Below are 17,009 nucleotides of genomic sequence, written 5' to 3'. Positions count from 1 at the left end.
TACAATCAACAATTTTGTTAATTCCTTATATAAAAATAAATTGAATTCAATCTCAAATCATGTGTCTTAATTCATTGTTCCTTTAAGTAACACAATGTGAAAATCAGCTGGTCGCACATTTGAAAACTTAACTCTTGATTATTTCGGTTACATGTGTGTTTCCCCATGTCATCGTGGGGTTTCCTCCAGGTACTCAAGTTTCCCCCCCCACAGTCCAAAGATATGCTGAGGCTAACTGGAGTTACTAAATTGCCTATAGGTGTACATGTGTGAGTGAATGGTGTGTGCGTGTACCCTGCGATGGGCTGGCCCCCCATCCTTAGTTGTTCTCCACCTCGTGCCTGTACTGTAGCTTCTGGATAGGCTCTGGATAGGCTCCAAAACCCCCGAAACCGAGAAGGATAAGCGGGTTGGAAAAAGGTAGTATTTCTGAGTATTTCGACAGTTTCTAATGTTTATTCAATAAAACTTATACATCTTGTTTCTATTAAACCAAATCAATAGCATTTAGAGGATTAAGGCCTATAATTAAGAACTAAAGACAAAAAAAAATTGCGAGGTTCTGTAAAAATCGTAAAAATGCCCACGTTTCAGTAATCGATATCGTGATCTGGGTATTGACATCCAGTAATGTACCGGGTAATCAGTCAGGCACGCGGGGCAATGCCAGTTCGACAAAGGAGTGAGTGGCGACGGTGAGTCTCCGTGCCGCATCTGGCAACCCGGCACAATTCCCCGCGAGCGCGTCGTAATGTCACTGCAATTCTCGCGGTACTCCAGCGGTCGGCGGCTCAGCAATAATGGCCGCATTCGAAACGATGCCTGGAACAGGGAACGCTGCGAGGAACATACCGGGGCCCGATAGCTGACCAAGAGTAAACTGCAGCATTTGCTCCTTGCCTTCCCTATCCGATTACTGGACGGATGGGCAGGGGCGGTTGGAGACCTAGCAACATAAGAAACGAGAGAGAGATTCGGGTTAAGCGGCTGGCAGACCGGAGAAGCCAGTCCACACAGCGAGGAAAGCGAGAGTGAGCAGCCCAGACGGGCAGAGCAGGGCAGGGGGGTGGGTAGATACGGTCAGCGGTCACCGGGGGAGGGGGCTCGAAGACTCCGGTGGAAGACTCCGCATCGCCGCTACTATGAGTGGACCGGGTCAGGACAGCGAGCCAGAGGCGAAGGTGCTTCACATCAAGCGGCTTTACAGGTCAGTCAAGGCCGAGATGCGAGTCGGAACTGGGACGAGGGATGGTCCGCAGACTCTATTAGCTGCAGAGCCTCCAGTTAGCTTCTGCTGCTAACGCCGGCGAGTGCGCGGCACTGGGGCGCTGACAGGACGTCCGCAGGCATTAACCACGACCGGTCTTACCTGAGCAGCCACCCCGCTGGCGCGCACCAGCTAGCCGGCTAACCTGTTAGCAGCCCAGAGCAAAACCAGCAGCCGTTGTTCTGATGTAGCAGATACAAAACCGGTCACTCATTAGCTTAACAAACTCTAACCTAGTTAGCCGCCCAGCTCACCTGACCTGATCTGCCTCGCCGATTTAGTTATTAACGTGTGTGAATCTTCGCACGCTAACTAGCCTGTTAGCTTCCCGAACCGTTCATTGAAAACGAGGGGGATGATTAGCAGCTAACCCGATATGTCATGACATTTGGCTACAGGCAAATGTGTTTGCGAAGTATATATAACGTCACAAAGGTACCGCGTGGGAAACCAGCTCTCTTTTTTGAGCATATTAGCAAACTGTAATACCATGTTTCTGATGACTTCAGATTTAGTGTCTATCATTGTTGTTTGCACTGGAAGACGCGGCACCTGTGTAAATGCCGGCTAGAACCGCGTCGCCCTGTAATGCACGGTCATGGGAGGGGGAGGGGGAAGCGAAACGAATGTTGTATAATGTGATAAATTAATACAGAAGTACCGATCTGGTATCGGTTTTACATGATGGAAAGAATGGCGTAAGGTAACACGTCCCTAGTGTGTAAAGATGTAATTATGCAAGAGGGATATTAGGTGTGAATTTTGTGGAGGCGTCTAACTTTTCTCTGGATACTAAAGAACATGACTTTACACATACAACTGCATTTCCATTTCTTAATTTTAATATTTGCAACTATTTATTTGCATTATATTACCACATTTGGTTTCAGGTGGTATCTGTCTTAAAGTATTGTGTTAGTTTGTTAAACTGGAAGTGTTTCTTGATAAAAGCACTGAAGGTTGTTCAGATGGTTACCTGTAGGATATGATGACCCATCCAGGGCATGACTTTCCAGGGATTCTGGTGTTTTTTTGTTTACCTGACAGTTGGTTCTAGTTTCTTAGGTGGCCTGCATTGATTTTATGCTGATGCTTATTTATTCATTTAATGGATGACGCAGGAGCTGCTCCAACATGTCAGTTTATGTATGTGCTGTCATGTCATCTTAGGGCTGTGGTGGAATCCGTTCATAAGCTGGATGTTATCATCGGCAACAAGTCCTCTTACAGGGAGGTTTTCAAGCCAGAGAATATCAGCCTGCGGAACAAGTAAGCACTTTCTTTACTATAATGCACATCCTTTCCATTGTTATTTTACAAAGAATACATATGCTTAATTGGATAGGTCTGGTCTTGTTTGCGTTCTAGACTTTTGCCCTGTTGCTGGTGTATTTAGATATTGCTTTTTCCTGTACAACTGGAAATGGGGCTGAAATTGAATTGTATGCTATTGCTAAGCGTCAGAATAAATTTAGACGGTGATTTCTTCGCCTGGGAGAAATGCCGAACGTAAACGACGTTGGTGTTGAAATCAGAGGCCAGACTGAGGTCTTTGAAGCCGATCTTGACCTGTTCCTGACATGAGTATTGGCATGGACAGGCTGCGGGAGCTCTGCGTGAAGCTGATGTTCCTCCACCCAGTGGACTATGGACGCAAGGCTGAAGAACTGCTGTGGAGAAAGGTCTACTACGAGGTCATCCAGGTCATTAAAACTAACAAGAAGGTATTACTTAATCGCTGCCCTTCGTACAAGCTTGGCACAGCTTCTGGTGTGTGTATGTTGTTCATTGTGTGTTTTAAAGATATATGCCTTACTTTTTCACTCGCTCTTTCACAAGCTTGTTGTTCTCCAAGTGTTTTTGTCCTTCACTATTCATTCTACTTCTCATGCATAGTTTAATTCCCCTTTTCTCATTCAGTTTCTCTCACTGAGTTCTTGCTTGCTCTCCCTAATTTATCTAGTAGCAAGAATATTGGAATGCAAGTGCTTTGGGGAACAGGAAGATTTTTTTTTTTAGATGTCACCATTTGGTTCAGGTTATTCATTCTTGGATGTGATGTATTTGTGTTTTTTTTTTGCGATGCTGTTTTCCACCGTGAAGCTAATCTTAAAAGCGTGTTTGTCTTGGCTGATGCTGTGGTTTTGTTTGTGTCGTCGTTCATCTGGTGCGTTGGCTACACGCTTTGCTGGTCAGAATAACTTTTCCCTGCGCTGTTTCATTGCTCCAAAATAATGGACAAATGAAAGAAATATCCATCTTTGGGTGGCATTTAATTTTGCTGCACCCACCATGCTTTTCCTTGTCACACCCCCTCCCCAGCACATTCACAGCCGCAGTGCACTGGAGTGTGCCTACAGGACACACCTGATTGCTGGGGTGGGCTTCTACCAGCACCTGCTGCTCTACATCCAGTCCCACTATCAGCTGGAGCTGCAGGATTGCATCGACTGGACACACGTCACTGACCCTCTCATAGGTAACATCAAGGAGCACTGTCACCCTGTTAACTGGTTTTCCTATCGTGAGTAGAAGACTGGCAGGCCCATTATATCTCTTTACCAGTGCGTAATTCACTGTAGCTGGTGTATGCCATCAGTAGTTGATTGCTCCTGCCTAGGACTTCCAGCCATTCTGTGTATTTGGTTATAAGTTTGATTTTTAACAGTGTTGGTCACGGTTGATGCATTCAGCTTTCATAAGCGATCAGAGTTCCCCAGTTTCGTAATGACGACGGGTTTTTAATGCACAAACGAGGGCGGTTCTAGGTGCTCCTAGAATCGCTGAGTAATACTCAAGTGGTGACGCGAGTTGCCGCCCGACTTGACGTTTGTCACCCGAAAGTCATCGCCACCTGCCTTGTTTATCTGAAATGCAGTGCTGACGCGGACTTGTTTTCAGGACGGAAGAAGCCAGTGTCAGCCACTGCCAAGGAGATGGAGTGGGCCCAGATGGCCTGCCATCGCTGCCTCGTGTACCTGGGAGACCTGGGTAAAGAGGCACCCGACCACACTGCATTAATAGTATTGTGAACTTAGTAGGCAGTATTACGTCAGATCAGCTTCCTGTTTCGGAAGCTATCATTTGTTCTGATTTTGTGTCAGTCATGCGGTAGGGGGCTGGTTTTGGGTTACCTATAAAATACATGATACATGGATCATATTTATGTTATGGCTGCCAAGCAAGCTAAGAGAAACGTCTAGAAGGAGCCGAGCGAAGCATCAGAGCATGCGTGACGCCTTTCCCTGGGCGATAGGAACGCGCAAGGAGCGGGCGGTGCCCTGACAGGCAGCTTTTCGTTTGTGATGGGACGTGTCGCCCGTTTTCTCGCAGCTCGCTACCAGAACGAGCTGGCGGGGGTGGAGGCCGAACGGCTGGCAGAGCGCTTCTACCACCAGGCCCTGTCTGTGTCAGCGCACGTCGGTGAGTGTCTGTGAGCGGCTGCCTGGAGCGGCTGGGGTCACGCCCATCTCGCCCTGCGTGGCTTCTGATTGCTTCCTGTGTAAAAGACCAGCGAACAGCCTTAGCATTTGAGATTCTTCTTTTCCCTGTCTCTGAGCGTTGGATGTGCTGTGCCACAGGAATGCCGTTCAACCAACTCGGCACGCTGGCTGGGAGCAAGTTCTACAACGTGGAAGCAACCTACTACTACCTGCGCTGGTATGTGACAGGCATCATGGGAACTTCAGCGTTAGGTCCCTGAAGTTTCTCATGCTTACCACTAGGGGTCAGTATAGACTGTATTACAGACTGGAAAAGCTGAATCAATCTGTTTATTGGGGGTCTCTGTTGTTGATTAATGATTGTATTTAGTTGCTTACCTGACCCCGCTGACAACTTAAACCAGGAACTGTTACTTTGTAAATTAATGTTGATGCTCAGCATGTTTTAGTCTAGTATATTGACAAATTGCTGAATGATTCAATACCTTAATATTTGTAAATTGATAGGTTTAGATAACTGCAGTGCGAAACCTAAATGTTATCTATATCTACACTGTTGCAGTCTGTGTTGTGCGCTAACTGTACATTTTTCTTAGTCTAGTGGCAGTAAATAGAGGAAGAAAGGTTCTGTGTTTAGGGCCTGAGTGAGTGTGTGCACTGCATTTGTTCCTGGCAGCATACAGTCGGACGCACCTTTCGAGGGGGCCTACGGGAACCTGAAGCGTCTGTTTGACAAGGCGGCCAAGATGTACCACCAGGTGAAGAAGCAGGAGCTGAAGAGGCTCTCGCCCACGCGACAGAGGTGTGTCTGCCTTCCTGATTGGCCGTACCGGAGCCCACAGCCACTTACCTGATGTGGTGACGCTCTCACTATTAATGGGTTATTTTTTATTTATTTTTTTTTGCATCATTCTGATGTTTGGGGGGAGGTGATGATATCTTCAGCTGGATCAGATTACATTCAGTGTCAAAAGACAAGCTGTCAGGTGTCAGATGCATTCGTTTAATGAGCATATATCAGCGTGGCTATTTCTGAGACGTGTTTTTTAATCACTAGCTAGGCAGCGAATACTGTCTTCATTTGCCTTAATTATCGACCCAGTATCCATTGATTGGCATTTAATTTGTGCTGCTTACATGGATCAAGAACTTCTGAGGACCAGATTGATGGGTGCTGTGTGTGTGTATGTATGTATGTATGTGTATGTATGTATATGTGTGTGTGTATATATATATATATATATATATATATATATATATATATATATATATATATATATAATATGCCTGTAAATGTATAGGTGTTGCCTATATTCCAGGTACAATTATTATTGGTGTTTTTTTTTTTTCTTTTGGTCTTTGATGCTTTGATGGAATCTGACAGCCTGTCTCTCCTCACGCCTCAGATCTAAGGACATCAAGCGATTGTTGGTGAACTTCTTGTACCTGCAGAGCCTGCTGCAGCCCAAGAACAGGTGAGGATGCTGACGAGCTGGCAGAGTCTGTCATCTTGGCTTTAACCGACCGGTTTCCAGAAAGAATGTCTCTCCTGTACCTGGAATTCCCAGCTTGCAGCTCATTATTATTTTACACTCATTAAATGAGTCATGATGGATGAATTAGAATAATTGTCTCTTAGCTTAGAGATTTTGTGTGCTGCTTCTGTAATTAAAGCCGTGTGACTGTCATATTTCTACAAATGACTTGACCTCCGCCCCCAGAGAAGGAACTGTAATTGACATGGCTCCGACAAATTCCCAAATTAAGAAAATGGAGATTTTGGAAAGGTTACTTTAATGATTGCTAATTGAGCTTTATTAAGTCACACCCAGTGGCCTTTTTTTTGGGGAGGGGGGGGGTCTACTTCCTCAAACCCCTGGGAATGCTGAAAACGTGGCCTCAGGTTAAACCGTGTCTGATTCCCTCGTGTCCAGCCTCCAGGAGACGGAGCTCACGTCGCTGTGCCAGTCAGTGCTGGAGGACTTCAACCTGGTGCTCTTCTACCTTCCCGCTGCCTCCCAAAGCAGCCCGTCCGCCGGTGAGGAAGAGGAGGAGCACGAAGGCGCCTGCTCCTTCCTTCCCGATGCTCTGGTCTTCAAGATGGCAGTCACCTGCCTCATGGTGGTGCACAGCCTTAAAAGGGGAGGTCAGTATGGAGGGGGGAGCCCGAAAAAAGCAGGATGAATACTTGACCTACAGTAGCATGTTCTTGTGTTCTGCATTTCAAATCTGAAAATGTCACCAGTAAAATTTGATATGTCAAACTTGTAGAGGAGTTGGGTTTGGGTGGCCAGTGCATGTTTTGGTAGCGCGTTACAGGCCCTGTGTTTTGCGTCTCAGGTTCGAAGCAGTACAGCACGTCCATCGCCTTCACGCTGGCGCTGTTCTCTCACCTGGTGAACCACGTCAACATCCGTCTGCAGGCTGAGCTGGAGGAAGGAGAAGCAGAAGTGCCTCCTCTCCATGCAGATAACGCAGGTACCAGCGAGGCGGCTCCTTTGTGGCCCTCTTTTATTTGTGTCAGTAGGTTATTGTTTCAAAGCTCCGTTGCGTTTTTCCCTAGATGATCCAGAGAGTAGAGAGAAGGCTGGCCCTGGGGACTCCGAGGAAGGGGCCCTGCAGAACGGCACCGAGGGAGAGGATGAGGAAGAGGAGGAGAAGCAACAAGGGGAGACCGAGGAACGTGCGCTGGGCGGACCAAAGAAAGCCGGCGAGGAAAGGGCGGAGGAGGACAAGCAGAAGCCGAAGAAGAAGTACTCGCGGCTGTCGATGCTGAGGCGGCGGCGCTGCACGCGCAAACAGGACGAGAGCGACCTGAGCGAGGGTTTCGAGAGCGACGAGGAGGACGACGACGAGCAGGTGGCCCAGCCGGAGGGCCTGGGTGCCGCCGGACGCACTGCCAGCGCCTCCTCGCTGGGGAAGGAGGGCAAGCGGGACCGGCTGGTGGAGGAGGGCAGCTACGAGAGCGCCTCCGAGGAAGAGGGTGGAACGGCGTTCGATGTGGAGACGGACTCGGACATGAACAGCCAGGAGTCTCGCTCTGACCTGGAGGACATGGAGGATTCGGGCAGCCCTCCCCGTGAGCCGTCGCGACCACAGCCCCCGCCCAGGGAGGAGGGTTCCACCCCGCCGGCTGTCAACGGACCCCTGCTTCCCAACGACCCCAGTATCACCAGTAACTTGCAGGCCATGTCCTCCCAGCTCTTTCAGGCGAAGCGCTGCTTCCGCTTGGCTCCCACCTTCAGCAACATGCTGCTGCATCCCAACGCTGCAGCCCACCCGCCTCCTGAGTCATCTCCCTCTCAGGACCCAACCGTGCCACAAGGGGGCGCCCTCCACTCTGCCAGCCCAAGCACGGCCAACGGAACGAACGACAATGGCAAGCCACCCCGCGGTGTCCTTACCTAAGCATATTCCCGTTGCGCTGAGTAACACCTGTGTGCGAAGTGTAATTCTATCCCGTTTTATCATAGTAAGATCTGGTTAAATTGGATATGAAGCTTTGTTTTCTGGTAACACTAGAAGCTAGAGAGAAAAACGCCTGTGTGCTAAAAATCCTTAGTTGATTGTACAACCGATTCTCAATTTGCACTCGAATGCGTATATCACATTTTTAATTTTTTTAATTAATCTAGCTATGCGTTTTTGTTTTGGCTTGCGGAATGCAATTTGAAGATATGATGGAGGCATGGTGTCGCTTTACGATTGTGTGATTTGAACAAGAGCTGTCCTGCGAGGTATCGCACACAGTTATCACTGAGTACTTGTGTTCTCCCTGCCTCCCTGTTTGGTCCAGAAGGTGACTCTGACTCTGAGGGCAGCGTGCACAGCAACCCGTCGTGTCGCAGCGAGAAGACCCTGTCGGAGAAACTGGAGATCCTGACCAACCAGGGCCTTATTCAGGTCGTCAAGGTTTTTGTGGATTGGCTGAGAACAAATACTGACATCATCGTCATGTGTGCACAGGTGGGGGAGCCATGCCTGTTCTGTCGTCTTTTCCAAAGTGCGTTAGATGTAGTTTTAGATCCATCCTTCTGTCATCCATTGACTTGTATGGTACCAAATTGTGCTGGGGGGGCAGGCTTTTGCCTTTGCTCGATTGTACACCCTGCAATGGTGTCCCCATGCTTGGATGTTTTGGGTGCATCTATTAAATATTTTAAAGGTACCAAAATACCCTTTGTTGAGTAGTAAAACACTTGACAATTGCGGAATAGTAGTAAATCACGTTGATGAATTTAATAAGCTGGGATATCCTTTGTAATGCAGTGCTGCTTCCTTTGAAGTTGTCCAGCTCGTCCCTCAGACAATGCGACCTTGTACACCGCGGGGAACCGCTGAGCATTCGGGGCATGGCTTACAAAGGACTGATGTGAAATCTTACACCAGCTGCCCTGTTCTCTGTTGTAGAGTTCCCAGAGCTTGTGGAACAGGCTCTCTGTACTTCTTAACTTACTTCCCGACGGGAGCAAGATGCTGGAGGCAGGTAAGAGAGAGCGAGTGTCTGTGGGGGGGGGGGGGGGGTGCTTTCATGGTTTCTGCCGAGTTTTCTGAGCTGCTGGCTGCAGGCCGTGACCTACTTTTCCTCCACTGTTTGTACTGCTTTATTGGGTCAGTTTGACAACATATAGACCAGTTGATGTTTTACCTGGATCAAATGAATTCTAGTTGGTGCTGTCATTTCCCTGGTAGAAGTTTGAGAGACACCCAGTACTGTAGAAAGTGCAACATTAAGAAGGCATTATAGATTCCACTCATGGAGTTACCGCCCCTAAGATTAAGTCAGTGTTTTTAATTGGTCTTCAGGAAGCATTCTGATGGATGAGGGTAGTTTTTATCATTCATTTGAGCATGTTACTAAAGCCATTGAGCCAAGAGATAAGTGGTGCCTGGATGTCCTTCCCTCTGCAGAGAGAGTCTGGCTAATACGACCTTATTTTGTCCATTAGCGGCACTGTGGGCTCCCCTGCCCAGGTTTAGCTTGGGTGGGAGGGGTTAAGGGTGATGGCTAAATGAATAGGGTTTGACCTCTTCTCTTCTGAGTACCAGAGCGGGATTTGGTTTGGTTAGGGTTAAGGATTACAGTTAAGGACTGAGCGGTACCTCCTCTCCCCTGTGTACCCGAGCTGGGTTTGGGTGGGTCAGGATTAACGATTATGGGTACAGATTCCCCCCGCTCTCCGAAAGCAGAGCTTTTCTGTGAAGCCTTTTGTACTCTGAAATGGCACGAAGTGAAGAAGCCATTGCCATTCATTTATATGGGAGCGTTTTTTTTTTTTTTTTTTTTTTTATTTATTTATTTATTTATTTATTTATTTATTTTGAGCATTTCCCGACTGAAAAAATAACCCGCCAGATAACACATAACACCTAATATAACAATAACATATAGTAAAAGCAGGAATGATATGATCAATATACAGCCTATATAAAGTAGAAATAATGTATGTACAGTGTAGCTTCACATACCAGAATCAATACGGTCATGCATCACTTAACGAAAGGGTCCATTCTGAGAAGTGCGTCTTTAGGCGATTCCGCCGTTGTAAGTACCTAATCGAATGTACTTACGCAAGCCTCAGTGGTATAGCCTACTTAATAGCTAGGCTATATGGCATAGCCTAAATAACGATAAAACATATAGTAAATACATGAACTAGTAACATAGTTGTTTATCGTCATTGTCAAGTATTATGTACTGTACATATTGTGCACTATACTTTAACTGGCAGTGCAGCATGTTTGTTTACACCAGCATTACCACAAACAAATGAGTAATGCGTAGCGCTGCGTCATCACTAGGCGAAAGTTCCATTCAGTTCTGTTACAATGTAATGGGACCACCGTCATATATGCGTGATTATACATCCAATTGGCTCACTGATAAATGCTAAATGTTACTTCTTGCTTTTTCTCCTTTTGCCATAAAAGCGAAAATCTTCGGATTTGTTTCGGTGACCGGAAATAGGTGCTATTGTAGAGCTTCCATAAAAGTGTAGTGCCATAAAGCAGATGCTTGTAAAGTGAAGGATTGTTTCAATGAACAAGGGATGAGCAGCACCTTTTATCTCCTGTGTACCTCAGCTGGGTTTGGGTGGGTTAGGGTTAAGGAGGACGGGTAAATGAAAAGGAGCTGACTGGTACCTCCTTTGCCATGTTCGGCAGAGCTGGGTTTGGATGCAGAGGTGACGGCCCTGCTGAGCGAATGTGAGCATCCCAGCCTGACGCAGACCCTGCTGCTGCCCGAGGACCTGGCCCTGCGCAGCCTGCCTGCCCTCAGCGCATCCCACCGACACCTGGACTTCACTTGCCAGAGACCGTCCCTGGGCTCACTGGAGGAGGTGCTGCACATTACAGTTCACTCGGCAGGCCACTCCCCCCCCCCCCCATACGCTCCCTTTTGCATCTGTGGTACATAGGTAGAAAAAAACTGTAGTAACACAAAACGCTCTCAGTCCTGGTATTTGTGTCAACCACTTGGAATTAACTATTATACGTTAATACTTCTAAAGCCTTAAGATTTGCTGAGCCTGTGTGCACAGTTTAATGCAAAAATACAGCACACTACTGCTCAAAAAGTGGTCATTAAGTGGCTTTACTGTTTTATATAAGCGACCTTGACTTTGAGATACTGAAGGAATTTGGCCATTCAGGGAAAAATAGGTGGTTACCCTTGGTTCCAGAAATAACAGGACTGAATTAGTGCTTTTTCCCCCCATCTGAAAGCTATATATTCATAATAATTACTGTATTGCTCAGTGCAGTCCTGTATTTATCAGATGTGGAAAGCTTAAATTTTAAGAGAATTCAATGTATCTTGTTTAAATCATTGTTGTCAAATGACCTCCAGAGAGATGCATTTTTCTTAGTTACAGTATGCATGTATTACAGTACACCGTAGAAAAGACTAAGAATGGCTGTTCTTTGTGATAAAAAATTTAAGGGGTTTGCAGTGGCTTTATTTTGTCTTCCCTGCTCCTCTTTTCATTTAGTTTTTCTTTGTTCCCCTTCTCTCTGTCCCTTTCTTCCCGGCTCGCAGTGTGTGGTGAGACTCTGCTGCATCCGCAGTTTTGGCCACTTCCTCACTAATCTCCAGGGCAACGTGCTGCAGTACAACCCAGAGGCGGGCATCTTCACTAGCATCAGCCAATCGGAGCAAGAGAACCTAGTGCAGCAGGCCAAGGCCCAGTTCCGTATGGTCAGTGACGGACAGCAGGGGCGGGAGCAATGAGCGGCTTGAGGGTCTGCTTTGCTATTGGTGCAGGAAGAGGGCAGCACGTCCATTTACTGAAAATTACCCATCATTCACCATTTTCAGCCGCTTGATGGGGGACACAAGGCGTAAAATTCATACTGGAAAGCTCATTAATCATTTGATCCAGATTATCCATTTTCTGCAAGGGAATTCGTTTTTATATTGTTTTATTTTAAATCCTGAACCAAGGGTCAGTATCTTAAATTAGTTAAAACTGGATATTCCATGTAAGTAGGAAAGCAAATTATCCCAAGGAAATAGTACATGTCAATAAGCCACTAAGTGAAATTGGTCAAAATTTTTTGCCTTAAATTTAATTTGTTTCGAGTGCCTCACCGTTAATGTTATTGATACTGTAAGATTTTTAAGGCTCCCTTTTCCACAGAAAAACGATGAGGTTATAGTACCCTGACATAAGACTTAAAGCCATCAGCCTGCAATTTCCCTCCCACTGCACCAATTTCCAGTTAAAATTAAGTGTGTTTGCATGGTATTTCTGGCAATGACTGGGATGCTCTCTCTCTTATTCTGTTGCCTGCTGTCGGTTTATGTCATGCAGGCAAACATATTGGCTGTCAATTTTTCAGCTCGACGTTGCGTCTGCGAGGCTTGCAAGGGAGCGAATGAACGTCTGTAGATGAATACTTGGGATAGAAACCCTAGAAGGCATTTAATCGCAATAATTAAGACCTGCTTAGCATTTGGCTAGCGTTTTAGCTTGCCGCTTACCATTGTGCACCATCCCTACTCTGTTTCTATGTCTCTGTCTGTATGGAAGCTAATAATATCTAATGATTTAATGAGTAACACATTGCTCCCTCTGCTCTCCCGCCTCCCCAGGCAGAACAGGAGGCTCGTCGCAACCGGCTGATGAGAGACATGGCTCAGCTTCGGCTGCAGGTCGGGTTGTCGGTCACGCAGGATATCAGTCGCCGTTTTCCCCTCGCTTACAGCTACATCCACGTGTCGCCTCCTGTCAGTAAATGTTGCAGTGGGGGTGGGGGGGGGCATTCACAGTTTGTATAGACAGTAAATGAGCCAGCTTATCCACCTATAGGGTTTTCCCTGAGATTAGGCTCTGAGCTGGTGGGTCTCATGCTGTGCCGGCTGTTTATTCGTGGTTTAGTTCGTGTCGCTAACGGAGCCCGACGGCCCCTCACCCTTACAGCTGGAGGTCTCTCAGCTGGAGGGAAGCCTGAAGCAGCCCAGGGCCCAGTCCTCCATGTCCCCGTACCTGGTGCCCGACACGGCCGTGCTCTGCCAGCACCTGGGCCTGCTGAGGCAGCTGGCCGGCAGCGGCTGCTTCATCGTCATCATCCCGCGCACAGGTGGGCCCTGCGCCTGTCCTCTTACGGCCCCGTGCGAGGCTCACTGGCAGGGCAGCATAGTACTGTGCATGCGGTGGATGAGAAACTGAGGACTTCTGCACCACAGCATGACGATGTGGAACCTTCAGCCCTTTGAACACCGTGGTTCCTCACCGTGGAGTTTTTACACGTTGAAGCTCCACCGTTTTCTTGCAGTGTTTTTTTTTTTTTTTTTTTTTTTTTTATGTCTCTCAATCGTATGGGTGGTAACTAACATGAGTTTATAACACTGTTGTTCAACGACCAAAAGAAATGAACAATTATCAAAAAAAGGAATGTGTAAGGAAACCTGAGAAACTTGAGATTTTTGTTTGGTTTTGTCTTCTCCTACCAGTAATTGACGGTCTCGATATCCTGAAGAAGGAGAACTCGGGTGCGAGAGACGGAATCCGCTTCCTGGAGTCGGAATTCCGCAGGGGCAACAGGTGCGTCTCTGTCCTCCCGTCTAATGGAGCCCATTAGCCAGAACCGGAACACGACGTGGAAATAAACGGCACACTGTGTTTACTGTCATCCATAATGCAGCCTGCAGTCAGTATCGTGCCGGTACCCTTTATGGATACTGCTTTAACATTCAGTCCAGTGATGTGCGTTAATCAAAGCAGTAATATAGATGTCCTTTTAAAAGAAAATGGATAGTAACTGATTAAAAGCAAAACCTTATAGCGTATTAAGATAGCCTGTGCATTCCGTACTTAATGTAATAACTCTTAGCGTAGTGCTTTGAGATTGTACAAGTCTGAAACAGTTATTCACCCATAAGTTTGCAGGGCTTTTCCATCTTTTGCTTTTATGAGATATGTAATCAATGCACCTGTCTGCTTTCCACAACTGCTTATCCAGCATAATATACCCAAAGCCCCCCCCCAGGAAGAACAGTGCACAGGGGGCACATGCAACCTGGAAGTACTGCCAGTATAGGGCAGATTAGAGTCTCTTATTTACCTAAACTGCTTGTCTGTGGACTATGGGTGCAGATTCTGATTTTTTTAATTATATTTAGTTTATATATGTATGTTAAGGACATGGCATATAAGCCGGAATCTCCCACACGCTTTCCGTAATTAAGAAATGTTGTTTAATCAGACGCTATAGTGTCGACCCCTTCGTATGCCGACTTTCCGTATTGCCCTAACCTCTGTGATGTGGAAGGAATGACTGTATGTGACTGTATACCATCTGTGATTTTATTTTTTTCATCTTGACGCTTCTGCATGTGTCTTATCACTCCTCTGGCAGGTATATCCGTTGCCAAAAAGAGTCGGGGAGATGCTTCGAGAGAGACAAGCTAAAAAGGCAGGACATTGAAGCCTGGTGAGCTGCTCCCTTCTCCGTGTGTCTGTGCCGAACCGTGTCTGGGTTTTACTGCAGCTTTGTGATGGTCCATCTTGGTTCGCCTTGTGTTAATTTTAGGCACTTGTACAAGATGGTGGACAGCTGCCGCCAGCTGACCATTTCCCAGAGCAACGGGGACGAAGACGCGGCGGGCATGGTGACGATCCTCACAGGGGACGCGGTGGAGGACCTACCGGCTCGTTCCGCAAGTATGAAGGTCAGTGTCCCTAGCAGCGGGTTTCGCTGGTTCATGCTGGATGGCTTTTTTCCTCGAGTGGTGACTTGTAGCTTTAATGTCACAGTTTTTAGAAAATCGCAGTATATTGTGTTCGTGTGACTTAGTTTTGGATCTATGCAAATCTCACTGGTGAACAGTCTGGAGCAGGTTATGTATCAGCATATTCTGCCTTTTCCCTTTGTGTAGATTATGCCGTTTCATTGCATTCCGCCTTGATTCTGCAAAACAATAGGAGTGTCTGTGCTTTCTATGAGACTTTTAGCTGAATGATATGATCCTTGATGTAGTCTCACCTGTTAACTCCATCAGTCATTAGAGACCAAGAGAAAGAGAGGAGGTAAAGAATTTTTAAGACCTGGGACTTGGGAAGTGCATGTGAGTGAGAAGAATCTGGTCCGTAATGGCAGGTGCCAGGAGCTATAGCACTGCTGGGTTTCTCAAACGGTGTGTATCTGGGACGGTGTAGCACCAAAAAGAGATCCAGACAGTGCAACACGCTTTGTGGACCTCATGCCATGTTGGGCTGATCCAAAGGCAAATGTTGGTGGGATGGAATGTAAGGAAGATGGCCTAGTGTTTAGTACATTCACTGTGTGGTTATAAAAGTTCTCTTAGATGTTCCTTAGCTGCTGTGCTCCTCACATTAAAGAACATCTCACCCACCCCACCCCCAACCCAACCCAGTCTGCTGTCCAGGCCGTGGCAGCGGCAGGCATAGAGCTGAAGAACATCCAGGAGTTCTACCGACAGTGGAAGGAGATTGGCTGAAAGCTCGAGGGGGCAAAGGTCGGCAAGGCGGTCAGCTGATCACTCACTCACTCACTCCCTCTCTCTCCCACTCTTTTGCTCTGTCTGTATCTGCGTCTTTGGGGAAACATAACAAACGAAAGAGAGTGGAGAAAGTGTTGGTAGAGGAACAGAAGGCACGTGAAATGGGTTTGGGTCGAATAAAGATCAGCAGATCCTTCCCCCCTCACCCAACCCCCCCCAACCAAAGGAAGTGACTTCAATCGTTGGGGAGATGAAGACAGTTGGGGGGGGAAAGACATCAGAAATGGTGCCTCCAGTACACGTTGTAACCAGGTATATACTGTATATGAATGAATGAAAGTATATACATGGCGAGAGGGAAATGTGCGCACACACACACACACACACACACACCGACGTATACATATACATAGAAAATTGCTTTTGTTTTTTTTATTTCATTTGTCTTTCTCCTTAAGGTCTTGTTGGGATGTGGAGGAGGCCTTGGTTGAATTTGCATGGCTATTGCCTGGGCTGTAATGGTACCCTGACAATACAACAATCACCTTTTGGTACCCTGGTTTATTGTTAAAAGAAAGTAAACACACGTCCTTCATCTGCTCAGGGTTCATTCAACCCAAAAAAACAGTAGCCTAGGGGATGAAACAAAGGGTTCGGTTTGGTGGATGTACACTTCTTTGGGACTCTTATGTGTTTTTTTTTCCCTCATTTTGCTGTGTTCCTATGTGGACAGTGACTAATGTTTGTGCTCTCTGTGTGATGAGCACCTGTAAAATGACTGGGTTTGCGTGCCGGCTCCTTTTTAATTATTTTATTATTTTTTTTGTATGTCGTATGTTTGCTTTGCCAAGATCTGTTAATGCGGACTGCAGTCCCGAGGTCCCGCCCTCATCCCTGAGTAATGGGTGATGCCCCCCAATGTTGAAACTGGTCCAGTCTTGCTCTTGATACAGAACCGATGGGGCAAAGCACCCCGGTCCTGTGAATGTCTGCAGGGGTGGGCCAAGGGGAAGGCGGAAGGTGGGCCTCTTTAGAGCCACTGTCCCAACAGGTGTGTTAATATGTTGGAAATTTTAATGCCCAACCGTGACTCAGCGAACCCCCCCCCCCCCCCCCCCCCAAATCATTTGTCACCATAGTTTCTGTCCCATAATGCACTGTGCAGAGGAATCAAATAAGTGTGTGGCCATGCATTAAAAAAAATAAACGTTTCATTGAACTACATTGCCTTTACTTTATTGATAACACCTAACAGCAGATCCTGTGCTGGGTAGGAAAAAATTCACCATATAATGGAAAGCAGTACCTTTTAAAAGGTAGGAACACACACAGG

At 46.9% G+C, this 17,009-nt stretch overlaps 1 protein-coding gene across 1 annotated transcript; it reads left to right on the top strand.

Annotated features, from left to right (window-relative positions):
* The first annotated feature begins 757 nt into the window (after positions 1-757).
* On the top strand, positions 758-16,895 carry smg5 (SMG5 nonsense mediated mRNA decay factor). The gene is made up of 22 exons (XM_049025316.1): positions 758-1,207; positions 2,438-2,536; positions 2,868-2,991; positions 3,590-3,746; positions 4,169-4,258; positions 4,601-4,690; positions 4,849-4,927; positions 5,387-5,512; positions 6,117-6,185; positions 6,645-6,856; positions 7,051-7,188; positions 7,274-8,089; positions 8,507-8,676; positions 9,121-9,196; positions 10,876-11,051; positions 11,750-11,908; positions 12,806-12,865; positions 13,134-13,293; positions 13,667-13,757; positions 14,572-14,646; positions 14,746-14,884; positions 15,590-16,895. Exons 1-22 carry the CDS (start codon positions 1,143-1,145, stop codon positions 15,671-15,673), a joined length of 3,255 nt encoding a protein of 1,084 aa, XP_048881273.1. The 5' UTR covers positions 758-1,142; the 3' UTR covers positions 15,674-16,895.
* The last annotated feature ends 114 nt before the right edge of the window (positions 16,896-17,009 follow it).

Source organism: Brienomyrus brachyistius, chromosome 9 (assembly GCF_023856365.1).
Source record: "Brienomyrus brachyistius isolate T26 chromosome 9, BBRACH_0.4, whole genome shotgun sequence".
Taxonomy (NCBI): domain Eukaryota; kingdom Metazoa; phylum Chordata; class Actinopteri; order Osteoglossiformes; family Mormyridae; genus Brienomyrus; species Brienomyrus brachyistius.
This window is presented reverse-complemented; position numbering and strand designations above follow the sequence as displayed.